The 21,114-nt window shown below is 42.2% G+C and overlaps 1 protein-coding gene across 9 annotated transcripts in view; it reads left to right on the top strand.

Annotated features, from left to right (window-relative positions):
- Positions 1-21,114, top strand: part of UBR5 (ubiquitin protein ligase E3 component n-recognin 5) — a 145,750-nt gene that overhangs the window by 95,850 nt on the left and 28,786 nt on the right. For 7 of the 9 annotated variants that reach the window (XM_053242759.1, XM_053242761.1, XM_053242760.1 and 4 more), the window contains 20 exons: positions 3,315-3,525; positions 4,730-4,856; positions 5,647-5,798; positions 6,181-6,276; positions 6,709-6,832; positions 7,782-7,879; positions 8,492-8,640; positions 9,556-9,647; positions 10,277-10,423; positions 10,511-10,629; positions 10,726-10,852; positions 10,966-11,095; positions 11,484-11,644; positions 12,584-12,823; positions 13,434-13,557; positions 17,267-17,378; positions 17,949-18,080; positions 18,615-18,872; positions 19,550-19,818; positions 20,449-20,660. In XM_053242759.1, the coding sequence (XP_053098734.1) occupies positions 3,315-3,525; positions 4,730-4,856; positions 5,647-5,798; positions 6,181-6,276; positions 6,709-6,832; positions 7,782-7,879; positions 8,492-8,640; positions 9,556-9,647; positions 10,277-10,423; positions 10,511-10,629; positions 10,726-10,852; positions 10,966-11,095; positions 11,484-11,644; positions 12,584-12,823; positions 13,434-13,557; positions 17,267-17,378; positions 17,949-18,080; positions 18,615-18,872; positions 19,550-19,818; positions 20,449-20,660 (3,080 nt within the window). The remainder of the gene's footprint in view (positions 1-3,314; positions 3,526-4,729; positions 4,857-5,646; positions 5,799-6,180; positions 6,277-6,708; positions 6,833-7,781; positions 7,880-8,491; positions 8,641-9,555; positions 9,648-10,276; positions 10,424-10,510; positions 10,630-10,725; positions 10,853-10,965; positions 11,096-11,483; positions 11,645-12,583; positions 12,824-13,433; positions 13,558-17,266; positions 17,379-17,948; positions 18,081-18,614; positions 18,873-19,549; positions 19,819-20,448; positions 20,661-21,114) is intronic. The other 2 variants (XM_053242755.1, XM_053242758.1) reach the window with 2 other exon arrangements.

Below are 21,114 nucleotides of genomic sequence, written 5' to 3'. Positions count from 1 at the left end.
CCATCAGCACTGACACCTTCAGCTGTCCAAGTCATCTGTTCCCTTACAGCCTTACAATCTTGATTTAAGGAGCTTCTTTCTAAGTCTGCTGATAAAACCTGCCAGTCTCTCAGGACAACTAAACATCTCACTGAGACTGAGTCCTGTACACTGGCCAGTGCTGTTTCACTGCATAGACATGCCTGGCTCAGTTCCTCTTCCCTCCAGCAGGATATGCAGGACAAAATTGAAGATTTGCCTTTTGATGGCAAGGGCCTTCTCAGCGCCGAAATCGACAATGTCATGGAGCGTATGAAGAAGTCTTGGTTTACTGCCAGGACTTTCACTTCTACTACTACACCTCGCTCCGACTCACAACACTTCAGTAGGCCTGACAGGCCTAGAGTTCCTTACAATCAGTCAAAATGCAGAGACTATTGCCATTCTTTCCCTCAGAAAGAAAAGTGACCATTCTCTCAGCGTACGAAACAAAATCCGCAACCCAGAGGTCCAGACATCTGTAAACAGAACAGTTGACTTCTCTGTAACCTTCCCCATTGTTTTTGCTCCGTCCTCTATCCAGCTTGCCCCCTACTTTATCACACTGGCGTCTTATCACCTCTGATGCCTGGGTGCTAAGTATCGTCTCCAGCAGCTACGCCCGAGTTTCTCTCTTTACCCCCCTTCCTGGGAGTAATGGGTCAATCTTGTGTAATCTTGCCATTCAGATTTGGGATTAGTGCATTCATCATCAAATCTACCCTCTGGCTCTGCAAATAAAGGGTACCGACAAGATCTTAGTGAACAACCTCAGCAGAGAAACTAGCACTAGGGATGTACATGGTGGAGGGGCATACCTTTAAGGGCAGGGGAGGGTGTTCTTCTCCCTCCCTTCATGCTTCCCTTGCTGGTGCTCCATTTAAAAAGTCTCCGTCGGGGCAGCTGTGAAACTCCCTGGGGCTATTTAGTTTAGAAAAAAGATGGCGGTGGGGAGACATGATAGAGGTCTATAAAATCATGCATGGTGTGGAGAAAGTGGATAGAGAGAAATTCTTCTCCCTCTCACCTAACACTAGAACCAGGGGTTATCCCATGAAATTGATTGCCAGGAAACCTAGGACCAACAAACAGAAGTACTTTTTCACACAATGCATAATAAAATTGTGGAATTCTCTGCCACAAGATGTGGTGACAGCCAACAACCTGGATGGCTTTAAGAGGGGTTTGGATAACTTCATGGAGGAGAGATCTGTCAGTGGCTACTAGTCAGAGGGCTATAGGCCGCCTCCAGCCTCAAAGGCAGGATGCCTCTGAGTACCAGTTGCAGGGGAGTAACAGCAAGAGAGAGGGCATGCCCTCAACTCCTGCTTGTGGCTTCCAGTGGCAATTGGTGGACCACTGTGCGAAATAGGATGCTGGACTAGATGGGCCTTGGGCCTGATCCAGCAGGGCTATTTTAATGTTGTTATGCCATGATGGAGACTTCTTAAATGGAGTGCCGGCGGGGGAAACACAGTGGGAGGGGTAAGGGCACCTTCCCCCACCCTTAAAGGTATGCCCCCTGCCTTTGAACCACCTCCCGCCGGTTCCGTACACATCCCTGACTAACACTGCTTGCCAGCACAAATGGGAGCTTCATGATGACTTCCTCACTATTCTCTTCCAACACTGGGGGACTCCCCAAGTGGACCTCTTTGCCACCCTAGAGAACATGAAATGCCCTCTATATTGTTCAAAATCAGCGGTGGGAGTAGGGTCTCTGGGAGATGCTTTCCATATTCCTTGGACATGAAGACTTGTCTACCCCTTCCTACCTTCTCCGCTTCTATCCAGAGCCTTGAGGAAAATATTGCTCCAGAGGACAAAATATATTCTACTCACTCTGTGGTGACTGAGGCAACCCTAGTTTCTTCTCCTTTTCCATCTGTCTCACGGCTCACACCATCATCTTCAGCACGGCCCGGACATTATCCATCAGAATGATGGTTGGGTTCTTCACCACAGGCTGAACTTAGATATCCTCTTTGACTAAAGGAAGGCCTCCACCAGGCATAATTACGGCTGTAAATGGAATAGATTTTCTATTTATGCACAGTCCAAAGGCTTTGATTCCTCCATAGCTTCTGTCCTCCAAGTACCCCTCTGCCTCACCTCTATTAAGCAAACCAGCCTATCCAGTTCTTCTATCAAAGTACATATGTCAGCCCTGTCAGCTATGCACTCTGGTCGGGGTTCAACATCTCTTTTTTGTTGTTGTTAGCTTGTGAAATTGGGTTTCTCAAATGGATCCTGGAGATTGCTCTTGCTCTCCTCCCTCTCCTTCATTCGCAGTGTTTCCTGAAAGGCCTGAATAACATTCCCCCCCCCTTCTGTCAAGCAACCCATTGAACCCTGGATTCTCTCTTTGGTCATCTCTTCACTCAGAGAAGACCCCTTTCAACCCTTATTTTAGTCTTCCTTCAAATTATTCACTTTCAAGACTGTTCCTCATCGCCATCACTACCACTAGAAGAGTTAGCAAACTTACCACCTTGAGAGTTGACATCCCCTTTACCATCTTCTATCCTAATAAGGTGGTGATGCGCGCCAACCCTGCCTTCTTACCTAAGATAGTGTCGGACTTTCATAGCAATCAATATATTGTCTTGCCCACCTTTTTCTCTAATCCTGTATCACCCTTTGAACATTCCTTACATTTCTTGGATGTTTGGAGAGCCCTTTTGTTAATTTTTTGTTAATGCCAAGACTAGATTCCACTGTGTTATTTAGGTAGCACTACTAGCAAGGGTGTAATATAGTGAACAGGATGTCTTTTTCGTACAGCTGGTCATTCTGTATAAAGCACTTTTAATGGGCCAGTTCAAATTTAATGTGTTATCAAGATTAAATGCCAGGTTTATATAATGTCCCTGAGCCTTGGGAGCCTACTAAGCATGCACTCCCCTTTGCCTGCATGAGACTAAGAAGTAACCTACTTCTGCTGCTTTTAGGAATTTGCTAGCATTGTTTGGCTTGGACAAAATGAGTGGTCTGGGCTTGTTCATAACCATAATCTGAAGGAGAATTCTTCTGACTCTTGCATGAGCTGGGGAGGGGTGTGTGCTCCTTACACTTGGCGTGAAGCCATGATTTAATCCTGACCCTGGGTTATGTCTGAATTGGCCTAATTTGTAAATTCTTTTATGTTAATATCTTACTAATTTGTAAGTTGCTCTTCTCTGTGAAGCTTAAGACTTCGTACTTCTGCAGAAACAAGCTTTGTGCTATAGCCTTGAACCAAGTAATCCTACTTGCATCTAGTTTAATAAAGTCACTCAATTTTTTTCTGAACATAGAAGCAAACTTTAATGCAACATATTCTCCGATGTGACTATGAAGCCTGTCGACAGTATCTGATGAACCTTGAGCAAGCTGTTGTCTTGGATCAGAATCCACAAATGTTGCAGACGTTCCTTGGCCACAGATGTGATGGAAATCGCAACATTCTGCATGCTTGTGTGTCTGTTTGCTTTCCAACCAGTAATAAAGAAACTAAAGAGGAAGAGGGTGAGTTCAGGAAAGAAAGAAACCTAGAAATGCAAGCCAAAATTGTTCAAATGCCGTTTTGAAATAGTTTCCTATGTACATACTGGGTAACTTTTAAGTGATGAGAGTTTTCATAAATGATGAATGAGTATATTTTCCATGCCAACTAGGCTAGCTGGAGAGAAAATGAATGAGGAGAGCAGAAAGGGAAAGGACATCTCAGTAGGCAGCAGGTTAAGTTGGATAGTATTACTTATTGAGTAAATACATCATTTTGGAAATGCAGGCAGGGATCCAAAAGACTGCTATGTTCCATCCACATATCAGACACTTTCCAGTTTGCCTTTTTCCTACTTCAGTCTTGAAAACCTGTTCCTAGTGGTTGAGAGATCCTTTGGAGCAGCTTTCAGTGCAGCAGAAGGGGCAGGAACTGAAAAGGAAAAACACACCCTTCCCACCCTTTTGTGCATGGGGCCATTGGGAACACAGCCACAATTCTTGCTATAGTGTACACTGGGATAAACTAGTAGCCAATGTGTCAAAACCACAAAAATTCTAGGCTGAAACAGCCATTAAGTGCAGAGCTGAAACATAAAACAGTTAAAATAAGGATTTTGTAAAAACCAAGGAAAATTAAAATTGAACAATTGATTCCCAGCATGATACATTTTAGAAGTGTTTAAACCATGAATTCATATAAAAGGAACTTGGATCTCTATAAAATTAAGAGTGTTCCAGTTCAGCAAGAAATACAGAACTATTGCAGTGTATGTAAGCAAAATCCATGAAAATAACATTTTAAGGAGCAGAAAGCTGAAAGAATTGTATAGCTTCTGATTTGTGAACATCTGAATTTGGAGGCCAGTGGATTAATGACTAATAGGGCTTGTCAGAGCCTTTATTTACTATATATTGCAGGGAGGGAATCAAGTTAATCTCTTAGCCATTAGATGCAGAAATTGTTCCATCTTGTATTTGGGATGTATTTAAATTGTCCTTTTTATCTCCATGTGAAGTTTTTGCTATTGAATAATCAATCTAAGCTTTCCTTACTGGTGTGTTGGGTTTTTTTGGCATTTGCATAAATAGAAGACTCAGTTGAGAAAATCTGTTAATTTTATCTACAAAATTTTATGATTGATAAAACAGTAAGGAGCTTAAATTTATGTAGAGAAACTGTGGATGTAAAGGAAATGGATGCCAAGTTATTTTCTTTATGCTTCAGAAGCAGAGCGCTCGGAAAGGAATACTTTTGCTGAAAGGTTATCAGCAGTTGAGGCTATTGCAAATGCTATTTCAGTGGTGTCAAGTAATGGACCAGGGAATCGTGCAGGATCATCAAGCAGCAGAAGGTAAGCTAGTGGTAACAAGTTCTTTTATTTTGCTCTGAATGAGAAGACCACAGATGGGGTAGGATGGCCATGGATGTAAGAATGTGCTTCACTGGGCTGCATAGTAGTACAATAGGGCATGCCTTTCTTTCCGACTAGTGCTGAGATTGGGAAGGACACTACTTGCAAGAAAACAGCTTAATGGGTCACTTTCCCCTCTCTCTGTTCAGAGCTGTAATCCAGCAACAAGCCAGGGATTGCAGTCTTTTCTTATGCTGCCAGGTTGCCAAGGATCAGAGTGGGCCAGGTTTCTGGTGTGACTGCTCTGCAGCCGTTCTTGTAACTGGCAAGAGTTTCCACTAGCCTTAGAAGTGGCTGTCTGGGTCCGACTGCTGTAGCATGATAGAAGCTGCCACAGATGGAGCCCATCCCTACACACACCACTTGGGTGTGACTTTTGACGCTTGCTTCCTTTTTTCTCTTTGCAGTTTCCTCTCTTTTTCATAAACTTCATAATCCTCAGACACATCTATGAATTAAATACAAGATAAACTGGATGTGAATTGCAATTCTGAAGAGAATGCAAGGCTGAATTGATGATGAAAGGGTTTTAAAAAAATGTATAGATGTAATCATGCACATGCTGGGTACCTTGTTGTAACATTCATAACAACTAGCAGGTCTTATTTTCTTCACATTTTAAATAATTTGCTTAGATGCAGATAAAATGTTCTGCATGGCCTTCAAGTGCATTCATCTGTCTTGAATATGCTTTGTACTCAGAGTGCAGCTTATGATTTTCTCTTCTTAGTTTAAGACTGAGAGAAATGATGAGAAGATCTTTGAGAGCAGCAGGTTTGGGCAGGCATGAAGCTGGAGCTTCATCTAGTGATCATCAGGATCCCGTTTCTCCTCCAATAGCTCCTCCAAGCTGGGTTCCTGATCCTCCTGCAATGGATCCTGGTAAGATAATTAGAAGCCCTTATATGTGCATGTAAAAACACTAATGGCCTTCCAGGTTAACTTGTGAATGGAGCAGTATGAACTAGAAATACATAGATATTAGAATTCTAAGAAGTGTTTGGTTAGATATAGTTGCTTTTAGTTCTTAGAAGAAGAGTTAAAATTACTGATTGCAACTTAACAGTGAATCTTGCTCATTTTAAAAGGAACACTTGCTGTCTGCTTTGAGTTAGCGCTCACTGTCCTTAGTCTAATAACCTTTGACTAGAAGCAAAGTTTAAACATAGATGGCTGTTAGTTATTGCAGAGTGCACATGTTGCCAGCAATGGGTTTTGAAAAATGTACTGATAATGTACATCCTGCTGTTCTGTTTACTGAAAGATGGTGACATTGATTTTATCCTGGCCCCTGCTGTGGGATCTCTTACCACAGCTACGACTGGCACTGGCCAAGGACCTAGCACCTCCACCATACCAGGTGAGAACCTTCCTGTTTGTATGTTTGGGTATAGCTGCAGCAGAAAGAAATCACGAAGCCACTTTCACCTTTTGTGCAGGCTGCTGTAACTTGAATGTGCAGCTTCCTAGCGCTCTTAATCTTTATTTGTATTTATTTGTATAAGAAAGCCTAGCTTAAGAGCCTGTAACATACAAATCTTAAGAGAACAATATGCTTTAACAACATTTTCTATGCATTTTAGTATGTAGCCATTTTAGCATGGTTTCAGAATGCGGTTCTTCCAGTGCTTTATATCTATTATTGAAATGTTGTAATCTTGTCAGATTCCTAACATAGCCAAAGTATTAATCATAAACTTAAGGCAGTGGTTCCTCCTACTTGTCTATAACATTTTCAGCAAGTGAGCTGCTTCTATAGGCAGCTGTTTTTACCATTTTTTTCTAATTGTAGGTCCTTCTACAGAGCCCTCTGTAGTGGAATCGAAGGACCGGAAGGCAAATGCACACTTCATCCTGAAATTATTATGTGACAGTGTCGTTTTACAGCCTTATCTTCGGGAACTGCTATCAGCCAAGTAAGGGTCAAAATCTCGTGCAGTGTCAAAATCTCTTGGGAAGTGGGCAGACAGACATGATGTGCCCTTTCTCTGTGCTTGCCTCCGAGATGACAATGAAGAGCAACAGCAGTCTGGTATTCAGCTCTATTATTGCTTCTTTGAAAGTGCACCAAATGTAAACTAGCCATCCTTATAAAGGGCATTGGTGCAAAAATGCCCTATTTCTATAAGCCAAACCAAGGGGCTTACATATTATAAGCAATAAAAATATCCAGGGTGAAATATCCCCTAGAGAGATTGCATCAGATGGAATTTATTCACAAAAGGGGTTTTAAAGCATTTCAGTATGTAGGGAAACACTTTGGCACTATATTTTAAAGGGACTTACTCTTCAGGGTGATTATGGTAAAACAGCTATTGTTACATGTGTCCACATTATGCAGATACTCTTGAGTTTTGCCATACTGTTGCATATTTACATTTAATCTGCAAGTAAACAGCAAACTGCATTTAACAAAGCCTTTTCATGCACCTAATGGCACAGCGGGGAAGCAACCTGCCTAGAAAGCAGAAGGCTGTTGCTTCGAATCCCCGCAGGTGTGTTTCCCAGAATATGGGAAACTCCTATTTCAGGCAGCAGCGATATAGGAAGGTGCTGAAAGGCATCATCTCATACTTCATGGGAGATGGCAATAGTAAACCCCTCCTGTGTTCTACCAAGAAAACCACAGGGCTCTGTGGTCACCAGGAGTTGACATTGACTCGATGGCATAATCTTTCCTTTCCTTTCATGTTTATATTGTGCTGTGCTTAATAGCCTATATCCATTTTAGTCTTAGTTTATGCATCAGAATTTGGTAACTTTTATTTAAGAAGTAAAATTCTAAATCTGATTCTTTCTGCTAAATGTATAATATTGTAATTTTCAGTTGACTAGAAGTGATATGGGTAAATTACTGTTTTTCAGGGATGCAAGAGGCATGACACCCTTTATGTCTGCTGTTAGTGGCAGAGCATATCCTGCTGCAATTACTATTTTAGAAACTGCACAAAAAGTTGCTAAAGGTATGTGAAGTTGTATTTGGTTTTGTCATCCGTGCAGTGGTTTTAACACATCCCTCTTATGTGTTATACCAGAGTATACAATAATCTAAAATATGAAGTTAATATAAACTGTAGACTTACTGCTGCTACCTCATATTTTGATTTGTTGTCCCTTGCCAATTGTAATGAATATCTGATTTATTAAATAAAGTTGCATGTGATTATTATCACCCCATATGTTCATACATAGGCTATGTTTAGATACATCTAAAAATCCATCATGTGTTTATCTTGTACCATTTTACAGTAGGAGTCACTTATTGGCAGTAGGTTTTGTGTAGAGCTCTTGCTTTAAATAAAACAAAGATAAACACTTGATTCTACATCTGGAAGGAATTCAGTATACTGTTGCCAATGCAGTTGAAAAAGAAATTCCAGAGTTAATTCTGAGTGAATTGGTTTAACTGACATTCAGTGTGTTTAAATGATGCTGCTGAAGTATGTTGTTCAGTTTCCCAGTGTTAGTAGTCTTTTTTTTTAACTTCTTTCCTAACTCTTCTAAAAGGTTTTTAAATGAAACTTCATTGTTAATCGCTTCTCTCCCCACCCCCCTTTTATGTTTTTGACTTTAAGCTGAGGCAACTTCAAGTGAAAAAGAGGAGGATGTTTTTATGGGGATGGTTTGTCCAAGTGGCACAAACCCAGATGATTCTCCTTTATATGTTTTATGTTGCAATGATACCTGTAGCTTTACATGGACTGGTGCAGAGCACATCAATCAGGTATATTTAAAGATGTTTGGCTGGGGTTTGCTTTCCTGCCTTTTTGTTATCAGACTAAATTATTTTTCTGCATTCTTATGAAGTGTGTGTGTGTGTGTGTGTGTGTGTGTGTGTGTGTGTGTGTGAGAGAGAGAGAGAGAGAGAGAATTCTTGCCTTCATCTTTCTGCTTTTATTGCTGCTTTTAATGGTGCTGGTTATGCTTTCTTGACATTTTTGCTCGACAATTTGAATGTTTAATAGAACTTGCCTAGAATTGCTACCTTAATATAGTTAGTGGGAGTTTGTAGCACCCCCCCCCCCCCCGTTTTTATCAGAATCATCTGTCTAGACCGCACACGCATCCTTAGGAGACTGTTCCTAAGACTAAACCTGCATTGCAATGTAGTAAGGTATCTAGAGGCTGATAATATGTGTTAAAGCTTTGAGACACACATGTAGGTATTCTTTATGCAAGGATCCATCTATTCACTGCACTGTCAGGAAAATCCATCGTGTGGGTATCCATCTTGTGTGTGAAGCCGTTCTGGACATTGCTGTGAATCGCGTGCTTATGTCCATCACAAGTTCCGGGGCGCACTGGAGTGCCTGTAGGACTCTCAATTTGAGTTGACTTTAGGGAAGTTAGGTCCATTAAAATTGACACACTTTTATGTAAATGTGGCTAGGATTGGGGTATGTCATCTTATGGTAATGCTCACAAGTCTTCAGTTCTTAGTGTCATTTCTACTGTAAACATGATAGCTCTGTTCATACAGTCTTGAATCTTTTCCAGTTACTCGCTTCTGATTATTTTAGCATAAACTTTTACCCTAAAAAACACAAAACTAATCTGCCTAATTTATTCCAAATATCCAGTTAAGCTTAAAACGATGCACTGTACATCTTCCTAAAATGTTGCATTTTTGTCTTTTTAGGATATATTTGAATGCCGAACATGTGGCTTACTGGAATCTCTGTGCTGTTGTACAGAGTGTGCAAGAGTGTGCCATAAAGGTCACGACTGCAAGTATGTGAACATTTATTCCTAAAAATGTGGCTTTTGTGTGTGCTCTGTGGTTCAGTTTAATTCTGTCTGAAAATACAGTAGACTTTTACCTCTTTAAAATGTTCTGGAATATCCAAATTGTTTAACCTAGTGGAAAGGTGGTGCTACAAGAAAGTTGAAACTATACTGTTGACCCAGGGAGAGGGGATGTAATTGGCTGAACAGCCTTCAATTTAATTTGACTTTGAGGACATTTCTTGATGAAAGATGATATGTAAATATTCTAAATAATATAATTGTCATTTTGCTCGTAAGTAACATGGAGAAGGCAGTTTGCCTGTTTGCTTAGAACTGATGGTGGACAAAGAGCTGTTGCCTAAGTTGTCCAAGTTTGTTTGTTTGTTTGTTTGTTTACTTATTTGTTTAGTACCTTTGTTACTAAAGAATAACAACAAGAAGTTGTTCTTAAAACTAATACAGGCTTTTAAATAGAAGATGACCTAGGAAGTGGTGTTTAGATAAAGAACTTCAGTTGAATTGAGAGGGTTTTTGAAAAGTAAAATTATTGTAGATGCTCTGTCATATTTCTAAATTGGGTTGTACTGCATGTTGATATAGATGGATATTATAAATTACCTCTCCCTTTCCAGGCTTAAACGCACATCCCCAACAGCGTACTGTGACTGCTGGGAGAAATGCAAGTGTAAAACGTTAATTGCAGGCCAAAAGTCTGCTCGTCTTGATCTGCTTTTCCGACTACTTACCACCACAAATCTTGTCACCATGCCAAATAGCAGGCAAGTGTCCATTTAGTGCAAATGAGAAACATTTTTAGAGAAGGCCAATGCAGTTCCCCTCGCTCATATTTGTTCATGTGTTCACAGGGGAGAGCACCTTCTGTTGTTCTTAGTACAGACAGTTGCACGACAAACAGTAGAACATTGCCAGTATAGGCCACCAAGAATTCGAGAAGATCGTAATCGTAAAACTGCAAATCCTGAAGGTGGGATCTTTTATTTTTGTACAAGGTTGTTGCTTATAGGGCAAGTCTTTCGGCAGTAACTGCTATTCTCGGATATTTTTCTTTTCTTCTCTTCAGATTCAGATATGCCCGATCATGATTTAGAACCTCCGCGATTTGCTCAGCTTGCCTTGGAACGTGTGCTACAAGACTGGAATGCATTGAAATCTATGATCATGTTTGGTTCGCAGGAGAATAAAGACCCGTGTGTATTAATGAACTTATTTTTATTGTATCTTCAAAACCTGGTTTTGTATTGTAGACTTAACGCTTACATTGTATTTCCTCTTCCCTATTTCCCTTTTGCTTTTTTCCAAGTCTTAGTGCAAGCAGTAGGATTGGTCATCTTTTGCCTGAAGAACAAGTGTATCTTAATCAGCAAAGCGGTACTATTCGCCTGGACTGTTTTACACACTGCCTTATTGTGAAGTGTACAGCAGACATCTTGGTAAGGCGCATATTCTGCGTTAAATAGTAACAGTGCCTAAGAAGAAATCTCAGGGGCATAGCTAGGCTGGAGTGGGCCCTGGAGCAAAAAGTGAAGATGGGTCCCTGCCCCCTCCCTTTCAGAGAGACAAGAGGGGGAGACCAAAGAGCAAGCTGTCACCTAGCCGACAGGGACACCCCACCCCCCCGCAGGAGCCCATGGACATTTGATCTCGACCCCTCCCCCCGGTTCAGTTGTAGCTATGCCTCTGAGGAATCCAATCAATGATGAATTGCTTAAGGAGTCCGATATTACCCAATCTAAGCTATGGAGAGTTTGTTAAACTCTTATGAGAGAGCTACTTCACATACACAATACCTATGTGCTCAATACATTTTTCCCCCTACAGCTTTTAGATACTTTGCTGGGGACTCTTGTAAAGGAATTGCAGAACAAATACACCCCAGGTCGCAGAGAAGAAGCTATTTCTGTTACAATGAGATTTCTGCGCTCTGTGGCAAGAGTTTTTGTCATCCTTAGTGTGGAAATGGCTTCTTCAAAAAAGAAAAAGTAAGTTTATTTTTTACCTAAATTGGATTTCTGGTGGTGGAATGGAGGAAAACACTAAGACAGGGGTAGGCCATCTTGGTAACTTATTGTGGCTGGGGATGATGGGAGTTTCAGTTCCCAACAGCTGGAGTGCCCAGCTGTTGCACTAAGATGATCTCTGCACTAAGAGATCGTCGTTATTTGTAAACACTGTACAGGTCGATTGGAAATGCTCTTCTTGAAACTGGCTTCAAATTATGTTTCAGTTCAGTGTGTTTGTGTGTTTGGTTTGTTCTTTAAAAATCACCAGGTTTACATATTTGTCTTTTTCACACTGATGTCATATTGTGCTGTCATGAAAGAAAAGGGCAATATGGAATGTATTTCTGCAGCCCAAATAGGTGGTGGATACTGCCTGTAAATAAGTCACTTGATAAGCTTGTAGAGCATATACTGTAGTTAGGGCAAAATGTATCAAACCATGGGCTGCATTTATGCATCCTGTACAAATGGAAGAAATTCTAAGGAGGGAGGGGCAATCTTCACTTCCTTCCTAGCCCCATATGTTTTGTGTTTCCTGAGTAAATTTAGTTACATATTGAGTTCAGATGATGTACTTCCAAGTCAAGTCAAGTTTTATTTACGGTACTAGACCAAACAATATGTACTTCCAATATTCTTCCAGTTTTAAGATGTTTTGCTTCCACTGGATGTCTGGTGGACCTATCCTGTATGTGTGTTTATTGAAGGAACTATGCATTTGAATGTAAAATCTATGTAACTTTCAGTAGCACGTTAGAACTTCATGGATGATGCAATGTGATAGAATTGTGCACAGAAGCACAGTAGTTGCAGTTCTGTGGATGCAAACACTGTCTATGAGCACTTGTATATTTCTGAATCCTTTTGAATAGGTTACCTACTCATCCATGTATTGTTCTTCTCTGCTTCCCTTTCCAGCAACTTTATTCCACAGCCAATTGGAAAATGCAAGCGTGTATTCCAGGCATTGCTACCTTATGCTGTAGAGGAATTGTGTAATGTGGCGGAATCACTTATTATTCCGGTCAGAATGGGTATTGCACGTCCTACAGCACCTTTTACATTGGCAAGCACTAGTATAGATGCTATGCAGGGCAGCGAAGAACTATTCTCGGTAGAACCCTTGCCTCCACGGCCATCATCTGATCAGTCCAGCAGGTAACATTCATTGTGTGGCTTGCTCTTGTAGTCACATTCTTCTAAATGTTGTGTGGTGTGCTATTTGGCAGGATGTTGTTTTCTCTCAATTTCAAATGAATTTTTCTCAGTGTAATCAGTGGCAAAAATAAATGAATTGGATGGTTGTATATAAAGGATAAAAAAGGCCTTGTCTCAGTTATTTTCTCATTGCGTGCACCGCTGTGACGAATTCTGAATGATACGTGTTTTTCATATATTTTTAGGAGGGCAATTTGGTATTTTAGCAGAAACAAAGCTATCTCAAATGTATCAGAAGTTCTGACCATGATGGAAAATAGCAATGATGAAAATATGAAAGAAGTGAACTCTCATGGTAGCTGAGAAGGGGTCTAGGTTAAGCGACTTTTGAAAACTAGTGGCAACATAAGCATGACTCACATTCTGTAAAACATTTCAATCAAATATTAATATACTTTTGGAGACGCTAACTCTTCTGAGGTTATGTAGTCATGGCAATTCTTCTGTTGCATAAATGTTAAATCAGTTTTGTGTGAAGAGAACAAAATTGTATTAATACTACAGTTTGCTAGATAATTTACTTTAAAAGCCCTTTTCTCCCTTTTTGTAGTGCCAGTCAGTCTCAGTCTTCCTATATCATTAGGAATCCACAGCAAAGGCGGATCAGTCAGTCTCAACCAGTTCGTGGCAGAGATGAAGAACAGGATGACATTGTGTCAGCAGATGTGGAAGAGGTTATTGTCTTAATTGTTTTCAATAGAAGGCTTTGTATTTATTTTAAATGATGAAAGTACATGTTGGTACAGAAGTAAAATGATTTCAGTACAATATTGCATTGTACTAGATGGCCTGTGCAGTTACAGTTATACTGCAATAAAAGCATGCCAGAGTTTGGGATGTAAATGGGTCTTCATATGTAAACTCAAGATTGGAGAATAATAGTAATGTAACCATGTTAACCTATAACAGCAGATTTATTTTATGTATGTTTGTATTTTTAAATTTTTATTCCGCCTTTCATTAAAACAATCCCAAGGCGGTTCACACAAAAATTAAAATAAGGCAATAAAAATTACACAATTAAAATACCAAGCTAAAACATAAAAACACATTTCTGACTAAAAAGATTTAAAACACAAGCATAAGATAACCATGCAAAATACAAAGAAGCAGCAATAGAGACAATTATATCAAAGCCTGGGTAAAAGCCAAGATTTCACACACTTTCTAAAAACTGTGACGGAGACTGGGAGAGCATTCTAGAGTCTGGGGTCAGCAATAGAGAAGGCCGTGTCCGACATGCTTGACAGCCGAGCCTCCCTCATTGTCAGCACCCAGAGCAGAGCCTCCTCAGATGACTTTGTCAAGCGGGCAGCAACCCTTGGGAGCAGGTGGTCCCTCAGGTGTCCCAGGCCCAAACTGTCAAGGGCTTTAAAGGTCAAAACCAGCACCTTGACTTGGACCCGGAAACAAACTAGTAACCAGTGCAGCTCTTTCAAAATGGGTGTGATGTCATCCCAGTGGGTAACTCTAGATAAAATCCTAGCTGCCACATTTTGTGCTAGCTGCAATTTCTGAAAATTCTTCAAGGGCAGTCCCACGTAGAGCGCATTACAGTAATCCAGCCGTGACGTGACTAAGGCATAGGTAACTGTGGCCAGATCTGCCTTCTTGAGAAAGGGATGCAGCTGGCTCACTAGCCGAAGCCATGCAAAGGCGCCACTGCCTCTATCTGAGCTTCCAAAAGCAGAGCCGGTTCCAGCAGTAATCCCAAAGGGAGTTCAACCCCATCCAGATCTGGTAGAATCTCCTCCTCCCGATTGGCTCTCCTACTGACCAACATTAAATCCATTTTGTCTGGATTCAGTCTCAGTTTATTAGCCCACATCCAACCCATCACAACCTCCAGCCCCTGATTCAGGACATCCACTGCCTCCCTAGGAACAGGTGACAAGGAGAGATAAATCTGGGTGTCATCGGCATATTGCCAACAACTCAGTCCAAGTCCTCAGATGACCTCACCCAGCTGTTTCATGTAGATGTTAAACAGCACAGGGGACAAAATGGAACCCTGCAGGACACCACAGTCCAATGGCCACGGAGCCGAGCAATAGTCCCCCAGCACCACCTTCTGGACCCTCCCCCCAAGAAAGGACGGGAGCCACTCCAAAGCAGAGCCTCCGATTCCCATATTCAAGAGGCGGTCCAGAAGGATCGATGGTATCGAATGCCGCTGAGAGTTCTAGCAGCACAAACAGGGACGCGCTTCCCCTGTCTAGTTCCCAGCATAGGTCATCCACCAGAGCGAAGCCAGATTGAAAAGGGTCTAGATAATCCCCATCACCCAAGACCCTCTGCAGCTGGGATGCCACCACATGCTCTATTACCTTGCTCAAAAAAGGAAGATTAGAGACAGGGCTATAGTTGTTCAGGTTGGAGGGATCAAGGGAGGGCTTTTTTTAATAATGATCTTACCATCGCCTCCTTGAGGCATGATAGCATCCTGCCCTCCCTTAATGAAGCATTAATAATCATCTCCATCTGCCCATATCCTCCCTGACAGCTTTTATTAGCCATGAAAGGCAAGAGTCAAGAGCGCACAATTTCTCCTGCACATTGCCCAGGATCTTGTCCACATCCTCAGGCTGCACCAACTGAAAAGACTCCAACACAATAGGACCAGATGGTACCAGAGGCACGTTTGCCAGAATTGTCAAAACTCTGGAGTCCAAATCAGCACGGGTGATCACAGCTGTAGATGATTACTTCCCAATTTCCTGGAGGGCTGTGTGGAACAATGTATTGGCTACATGAAACAGCTCCACTGGTCTTCACTGAGCAGATGCAATGGAAGTGGAGAAAAAGCATTTCTTCGCTGCCCCCACTGCCATGGAGTAGTCCCTAAAATGGGTTCAGTCGGATTTGTCACAACTTTTTCTCCAGTGTAGTTCCCTTTTCACCCGAGTTATTTCACTGCCCTAAGCTCTGAGGGAAACCAAGGAGCGGAATGGGCTCCACAAAGCTAGAGAGGGCGTTTAGGAGCAACTGTGTCAACAGCCCAGGCTGTTTCTCCATTCCAGAGATTCACCAGGGCCTCAACAGAGTCGCCAGCTCTGGACACTGGAAACTCCTTGAGGGCTGTCTGGAAACTGAGCAGATCCTTAAGCCTCCAGGATGGACCGATGTTCACCACCCCTGCAGAGGGCAGATGGAGCAGTAAAGCTAAACCCCACCAGATGATGATCTGTCCATGACAAGGGAGTTATATCAAACTCCCCCAGATCATTTATTTCCTGGTTGGCAAAAACCAGATCCAGAGTATGTCCTGCCATGTGGGTAGGGTCAGATACCAGCTGGGATAGGCCCATGGAGGCCATGAAATCCTGAGCTGTTCCTACGGGGGGTGGGGGGGCTCAGCGTGGACATTGAAGTCCCCAAGACAAGTTTGAGGGAACCCAAGGCCACTTCCGAGACCACCCCCGCCAGCTCAGGTAGAGAGACTGAAGTGCAGCAGGGTGGTCGGTACACCAGCAGAATCTCTAGCTTATCTCAGAGGCCCACCCTCAAGGAGAAACACTTGAAATTCTGAGATTGCCTGACAGGGCACCTGGAAATGGGAAAGGTCTCTAGATAGATGACTGCAACGCCTCCTCCCTGACCCTCCAGGTGGGGCTGCTGCATGATCAGGAAACCTGGAGGACATAGCTGAGAGAGACCAACCCCACCCAGCTGATCCAACCAGGTCTCCGTCACACATACCAGGCTAGTATGCTCATCCACAATCAAATCGTGGATGAGGGATGTTTGATTGTTTACCAACCTAACATTCAGCAGCAGCACCCTAATTCTTGAGGGAGTGTTCTCAGAGCCTCCGGTGGCAACATCGTTGGGAGAAGAGCTGGAAAAAGGAACAGGTCTCAGTTGACTGGACTGTTTCTCACTGTAACAGCCTGCCCAACTCCCACCGCCATACTCTGCCCGCTACCTATGATATTGCCACCCCCACTTTGCTCTCCCAGACACATCTCAGCCCAACCAACCACAGCTCCTCTGTTTGATAAAAACCAGGTCCAGGACTTGTTCAGTCATGCTTTCTTGCTGGCTTCTTGATGGAAAAAAGGAAGGTCTTCTGAGGCCCCAGGCTGCTCACTCCAAGGCTGAAAGCCATAAGGATGAGAGCCCTTGTGCTCTTGCCAAGAGGCTCGCACCCCTGGTGCAGAGTAAGATGGTACCTTAGAGAACAATCTGCTTGCATAGGCAGCATCCTACTTCATTAGCTACGCAGTTATTTCCCCTCACTTTGGGGATGAAAATTTTTATTTGCTAATAAACTTTATGAACAAATTCTAGCATTTGTCCAAAATGTATGTTAAAGTCAGATTCATATTTAAAGTGTGTGAAGATGCATAAAATGTTGCTTAGTTTCAAAATCTCTTGTTTCAGGTCGAAGTGGTTGAGGGGGTAGCTGGAGAAGAGGACCATCATGATGAACAAGAAGAACATGGTGAAGAAAATGCTGAAGCAGAAGGGCAGCATGATGAGCACGACGAGGATGGTATTCCTGCGCTATGTACTTCAGTCACATGAACATAGGATGCTACCTCATACCGAGTCAGACCATTGGTGTATTCAGCTCAGTATTGTCTACTTTGACTGGCTACTCTAAGAGTAATATCTTACAGCAGACAATGCTCACATGTAGTCACCCATCCAAATGCAAACTGAAATAAAACCTGCTTAGCAAAGGGAACAAGTTAAGCTTGTTATTGCAAGACTAACTCTCTACCGTTTTAAAAGGATTTAACTTTTACAGTACATCCTTGTATTTTAAACTGGATAACTTGTACACATTTTATATGCTTGACATTAATAAGTTAGTCGGATAGGAATAGGAAGTGGTTTATTTGTATTACTGTTCAAGGGAGTAGTGTTATCATGGGCAAGTAATGTCAGTGCAAGCAACACTTAAGATTATCTAAGGAAAGGGTGGGGGGGAAATATATGGCTTTCAGCAGATGTGGTAAGCAAATGGAGAGAGTGAAATGGGTGGTAGCTTTGTGGAATAGCTATGTCAATAGCATGCTGTGTTAACCATTTTTCATAAATTTAATACACTTCTCATTAGGAAGTGATATGGAGTTGGATCTACTGGCAGCAGCAGAAACAGAAAGTGACAGTGAGAGTAACCATAGCAACCAGGACAATGCAAGTGGGCGCAGAAGTGTGGTCACTGCAGCTACAGCAGGGTCAGAAGCAGGTAATGTCCTTGTATCCGTCTTCATTTTGATGCAACTGTATTGCAGTACATTAAAGAAACAGCAGCTCCGAACTCTATGTCTGATTTTTAAGGACTTTGGGTAGGCCTTGGAAGTCTACATTCTGCCTAATTTGTAAACTGTATTGCAGACTTCTTTAAATCAAAAGGCCAGTTCTTTTAAAATAAACAATACTAATGATACACAGATAATTAAATGTTAAGGTATGGTTTATTTGCAGCTTTATTTTAAAAATGTGAAAAATATACTAGGCTGTTGAAAGATTTCCTCATTCTGCTTTGAAGCTATTTCTGTTTTTATAAAAAATTTCTATGTTTACTACTACGGATATTTATCAGAATTGAGTATCACAATACACTGCAAGTGTGGATATATGGTCCGTTATGCAAGACTAATCTTGCTGAAGTCAGTGAGCCTACATGAATTTAAATAGCCAGTGAATTGTCCTCTGATAGGCTTGTTTCTGGAGGACAGTTTCCAAGCAATTCTCCTTATGGTCCATTGTTTGTCTATAGGTGCTAGCAGTGTTCCAGCATTTTTTTCTGAAGACGACTCTCAGTCAAATGACACCAGTGACTCAGATAGCAGCAGCAGCCAGAGCGATGATATAGAGCAAGAGACATTCATGCTCGATGAACCTCTGGAGCGAACCACAAACAGCTCTCATGCCAACGGTGCAGCCCAGGCCCCCCGCTCAATGCAGTGGGCTGTACGTAACACCCAGAATCAGAGGACTACAAGCACTGCACCATCCAGTACTTCTGCACCAGCAGGTAGGCATTTTGAAAGTGAATGTTTATACCCTTATGAGCTTTTGATCATAGAGGGCTGCAGATATGCAAGTAATATACAGTAGAACCTCAGTTTCCGCTGATTCATGTATCTGCGGTCAGGAAAAAGACACCCAACCACGGCATATGCGGAGGAAAAAGCTGGGGATGGGGGGGAACCACATCGACCTCGCTTATCTGCGGGTTGGAGGTGGCTGGAAATTATCATGGAGGTTATTTCTGGCCACCATTTTGTTCATCAGAGCCACAAAATAGCGCTCGTCTTTTCCCCCCATTTAAAAAAAAAACCCTGCTGATTTTAGGGCATTCCAGGGACATAGCGTGACTTGGGGGGAGCAGCAAAGCATGGCAAGGAGCTCCCCCCCCAGCTGATTTTCAGCAATTTTGAAGCATTTTCAGCTGACTGGGAACCTAATGCCCACGAATACATTGACTAATGCCTCGATATCCGCGGTAGAACTGTGGAACAGAACCCCCGCGAATATCGAGGCCCTCCTGTATATGCATCTGAAAGTTTTCTCTACAAGCCGTCAGCTGTTTCACTTGTTTAAGAGGCATTTATGGACTGAACAGGATTAAACACTTCCTTTGAGATAAATACTTGAACTCATCTTTGTTCTGTTTGTTGACCTCAAATGCTTTTTTCTTTCTCATATTAGCGAGTTCAGCAGGCTTGATCTACATTGATCCATCAAACCTGCGTCGGAGTGGTACCATCAGTACAAGCGCGGCGGCAGCAGCAGCAGCTCTTGAAGCTAGCAATGCTAGCAGCTACCTGACATCAGCGAGCAGCTTGGCAAGGGCATACAGCATTGTAATCCGGCAGATATCTGATCTGATGGGCCTGATCCCCAAATACAATCATTTGGTGTACTCCCAGATCCCAGCTGCAGTGAAGCTAACATACCAAGATGCAGTAAATTTGCAGGTACGATGCCACAAAAATATGCTGATTTCCTTGTTTAAATTGGGCTGCTCTTCAAGGAAAATCTGCTTACCACCCTTACACTTTCTGGTACTTCTGTCACAAATGGCAGCCACTCTTCTCCACTACTGCCTCCAATGCTTGCTAATTCTCCACTGGGTTCTTTTCTTCCTACATGCTTTGGCAGCCACCGCTTTCCTCTGAGCTTAACAGGTGGACTCGCCTGTCTGGATTGCAGCTGAGAAGCATTGATTTTTTGGAAGTTCTGGGCAAGAGAGCAATGAATGTGCTTATTAAAGCATTCTCTAGTCCCTGCCCACCTGTATTGGCTGTCAGGAAAATAAACTGCTACATGCTTCCAGAGGCTAACAGAAACAGAGGGCAAATCAATTACACACATTTCCCTCATTAAGAGGGAAGAGTTGTAATATTGGAGAACCCACAGGCAGAGTAGAACTTTTGGGAACTTGTATTACCTATTCAAGGGAGAGTGGACATATAGTGCTTTCAGAAATGTGGGAAATTTTAGAGATTATAATTGGTCATGGTCTTTGTAGTATTTAAATCCATTGTATACCAATTATAAATAATTATAAACAATTATAAATTATAAATAATCCTTTTTGTATTTAGAACTATGTTGAGGAAAAGCTTATTCCCACTTGGAACTGGATGGTGAGCATTATGGACTCCACTGAAGCTCAGTTGCGTTATGGTTCTGCCCTTGCCTCTGCTGGAGACCCAGGTCACCCAAACCACCCACTTCATGCCTCGCAGAACTCAACCAGGAGGGAGAGGATGACGGCACGTGAAGAAGCTAGCTTAAGAACATTGGAGGGTAGAAGGTATGACAATGTGTGTTAGTAATTCTATGTGAATAGAATAGAGGATCTTGCCCCATAGCTAGTTGTTATCACAAACAAAAATAATTAGTGTCTTAATCCCCACACTGAAGTACAACAACAAATGTTTATATATCGCTTTTCAGCAAAAGTTTTCAAAGTGGTTTTACATGGATAAATAAATAATAAATAAGATGGATCCCTGTCCCCAAAGGGCTCACAATCTAAAAAGAAACATAAGACAGACACCTGCAACAGTCATTGGAAGTACTGTACTGGGGGTGGATAGGGCCAGTGGCTCTCCCTGGCTAAATAAAGAGAATCACCATGTTAAAAGGTTACCTCTTGGCCCAGTTAGCAGGGGAGCTAACTGGGCAAGTAGAAGTTTATTTCTCTTATTAGTAAAGGTAAAGTGTGCTGTCGTGTCGGTGTCGACTCCTGACGACCACAGAGCAAT

The sequence above is a fragment of the Hemicordylus capensis genome, chromosome 4, assembly GCF_027244095.1.
Source record: "Hemicordylus capensis ecotype Gifberg chromosome 4, rHemCap1.1.pri, whole genome shotgun sequence".
In the NCBI taxonomy this organism is placed as follows: domain Eukaryota; kingdom Metazoa; phylum Chordata; class Lepidosauria; order Squamata; family Cordylidae; genus Hemicordylus; species Hemicordylus capensis.
The sequence above is the reverse complement of the archived record's forward strand: the minus strand, read 5'-3'. Positions and strand labels throughout refer to the sequence as shown.